The sequence below is a fragment of the Alosa sapidissima genome, chromosome 6 (genome assembly GCF_018492685.1).
Source record: "Alosa sapidissima isolate fAloSap1 chromosome 6, fAloSap1.pri, whole genome shotgun sequence".
NCBI classification, from domain to species: domain Eukaryota; kingdom Metazoa; phylum Chordata; class Actinopteri; order Clupeiformes; family Clupeidae; genus Alosa; species Alosa sapidissima.
This window is the reverse complement of record NC_055962.1, coordinates 20,074,840-20,077,339: the sequence shown is the minus strand read 5'-3', so window position 1 is coordinate 20,077,339 and position 2,500 is coordinate 20,074,840. Positions and strand designations below refer to the sequence as shown.

Here is a 2,500-nt window from a genome sequence, read left to right as displayed (position 1 = left end):
CATTCACCTACACATACACACTAACACACGTACTGTACACACACACACACACACACACACATTCACCTACACATATACACTAACACACGTACTGTACACACACACACACCAACATACAACTACACACACACACACTTTTACACTCCTCAGAGGCAGGTTGATGGGGGGCTTTATGAAGGGAGATGCGCAGCAGGCTATTAGACAGTGGAAGCCTTTTAGGAGCTGTGTTTTTTTATTAGTACTATTTGTACACTAGGAGCTCGCCATTTAAAAATGGCCATTTAATTCCGCCATGTCCGCTGTGATGAATTACACAGTTTGAGTTTCCAGAATAAAGAAAACAGTGGCCAAACTAATGCATTCTATTAAACAGATCTAAATCGGCATCTGCAATTAATCTCTACCACACACACACACACACTCACACACACACTCACACACACACACCCTTTCTTTCTTTGTCTTTGCCGTAGTTTTGCTTCTTCCTTCTTGAACCTTTTTTTTTTAAAACACATCAGGGGGGGAAACTAATTACACTGCTCTGCCCATCACCGACCCCCCACCACAAAAAAGACACACACACACACACACACACACACACACACAGCACGCACGCACGCACACACACACACACACACACAGCACACTCAAATGAGCAATCACCCCCACATACAGACACATATAAAACACCATGCATGCACAGACATCCCCCACCCCAAACACACACACACACACACGGCTCGTGCCTCCATACGGATCACTTACCAAACATGACCATCTGCATTCCCTCAGGAAATGGCGGAACTGTCCTGTTGCCGTTGACATCGTGCTTGGCTGTGGAGACACACAATACACAACCATGGAGGAGGATTGCTCTTTTATTTACATACACGCATAAAGCGACACACACAAACAAATGGACACACACACACACACACACACACACACACACACACACACACACATCATTGCCTCTCTCTCTCACTCCCTCTCTCTGGCAACCATCCTTTCAGTCTAAGCAGGAAATAAACAAAAGAGTTGCATGTAAACCTATTAGGGATGCACAATACACACTAGTGCCTCCTCTTAATGACCTATTAACCAGGGCCCTCTGCACAGGGACCAGGGACCGTGTGACAGAGTGTCCTTTGCGCTGCACTCCCCAAACCCAGAGCTGTATATTAGTCAAAGCACCACGAGGGACACAAACAAACACGGGGGGTGGGGGGTAAATACAAGGACAGCCAGATGACCCACTTAAACATACACACACGCACTCACACACACACACAACCACACACACACACATGCACGGTCTATTCTGTGCCGCATGCTTCCCAATAATTGCAATCAGTCCAAATCAGTGCACTGGTTGTGTGTGTGTGTGTGTGTCTGTGTGTGTGTGTGCATACAGTATGTGTGTGTATGCTTGTCAGCATAACTTAACTGTTGCCTGGTAATTTACATATGATGTTACTGTGCATTTGTGTTTCTGTGTGCACATTTGTTCATTCACGCTTTTGAGCCAAAATGTTAATGCAATGATGAGTGTATGTGTGTGTGTGTGTGTGTGTCTGTGTGTGTTCCAGAGAAAGCATGTTTAAGGGAGAAAGTGGGCGCATGTTCAATCATGTTTGTGTGAGTGCACACGTGGATGTGCAAATGTGTGTGTGTGTGTGTGTGTGTGTGTGTGTGTGTGTGTGTGTGTGTGTGTGTGTGTGTGTGTGTGCATATGGGGGAGGGGGTAGCACAGATGCAGATGGCACAGGGGCTGGCACAGCGGCCATTGAGCCAACGGGGCTAAATGAGGGCCAGCGAGTTCAACATCTGGGCTCAGTGGAGCCTATAGTCCACACACACACACACACACACACACACACGTAGATAAATTAGTTTCTCACACATACATTTGAACAGACACACACAAGCAAAATCATAAAAAAGCGTGTGCACGAACACACACACACACACACACACACACACACACACACACACACACTCATCATCTCTCTAAACCTAAATCATCTACTCCTCCCTTGCCCCCCCTCCCCAACCTAACACACACACACACATACACACGCACACACATGGTCACACTGCACATCGCCATGGCACTCGAGCACGCCAATACAGCCAGCTGGCCAGCACAGGGCAGCAATCTGCCTTTCAATCCTGCAGGAAGGAGCAAAGATGAGGAGAGAGGAGAGACCAGATGAGGAGAGGAGAAATGGGAGGATAGAGGAGAGACAGAAGAGAGGAATAGAGGACAGAAGATTTAGTAATGAATGCATAGAGACCCCTCACATGAGCATCTTTTAAAAAGTGCTAGCAGAGCAGGGGCGTCCCTCTATCTTCAACAAACTCTTGAAGACCCAACTCTTCCGAGGATACCTCCTCTCCTAACAACCTGATACACCTACAACACCTATACATACACCTATATACACCTATATACCTATAACATGCACCATGCACTCCTTCCCTTCTCTACTGTAAATCC

At 46.8% G+C, this 2,500-nt stretch overlaps 1 protein-coding gene across 2 annotated transcripts in view; it reads right to left on the bottom strand.

The window, feature by feature from the left end:
• msra (methionine sulfoxide reductase A) overlaps positions 1 to 2,500 on the bottom strand; it is an 83,754-nt gene that overhangs the window by 37,697 nt on the left and 43,557 nt on the right. For both annotated transcript variants that reach the window (XM_042096211.1, XM_042096213.1), the window contains exon 2: positions 766 to 834. In XM_042096211.1, the coding sequence (XP_041952145.1) occupies positions 766 to 834 (69 nt within the window). The remainder of the gene's footprint in view (positions 1 to 765; positions 835 to 2,500) is intronic.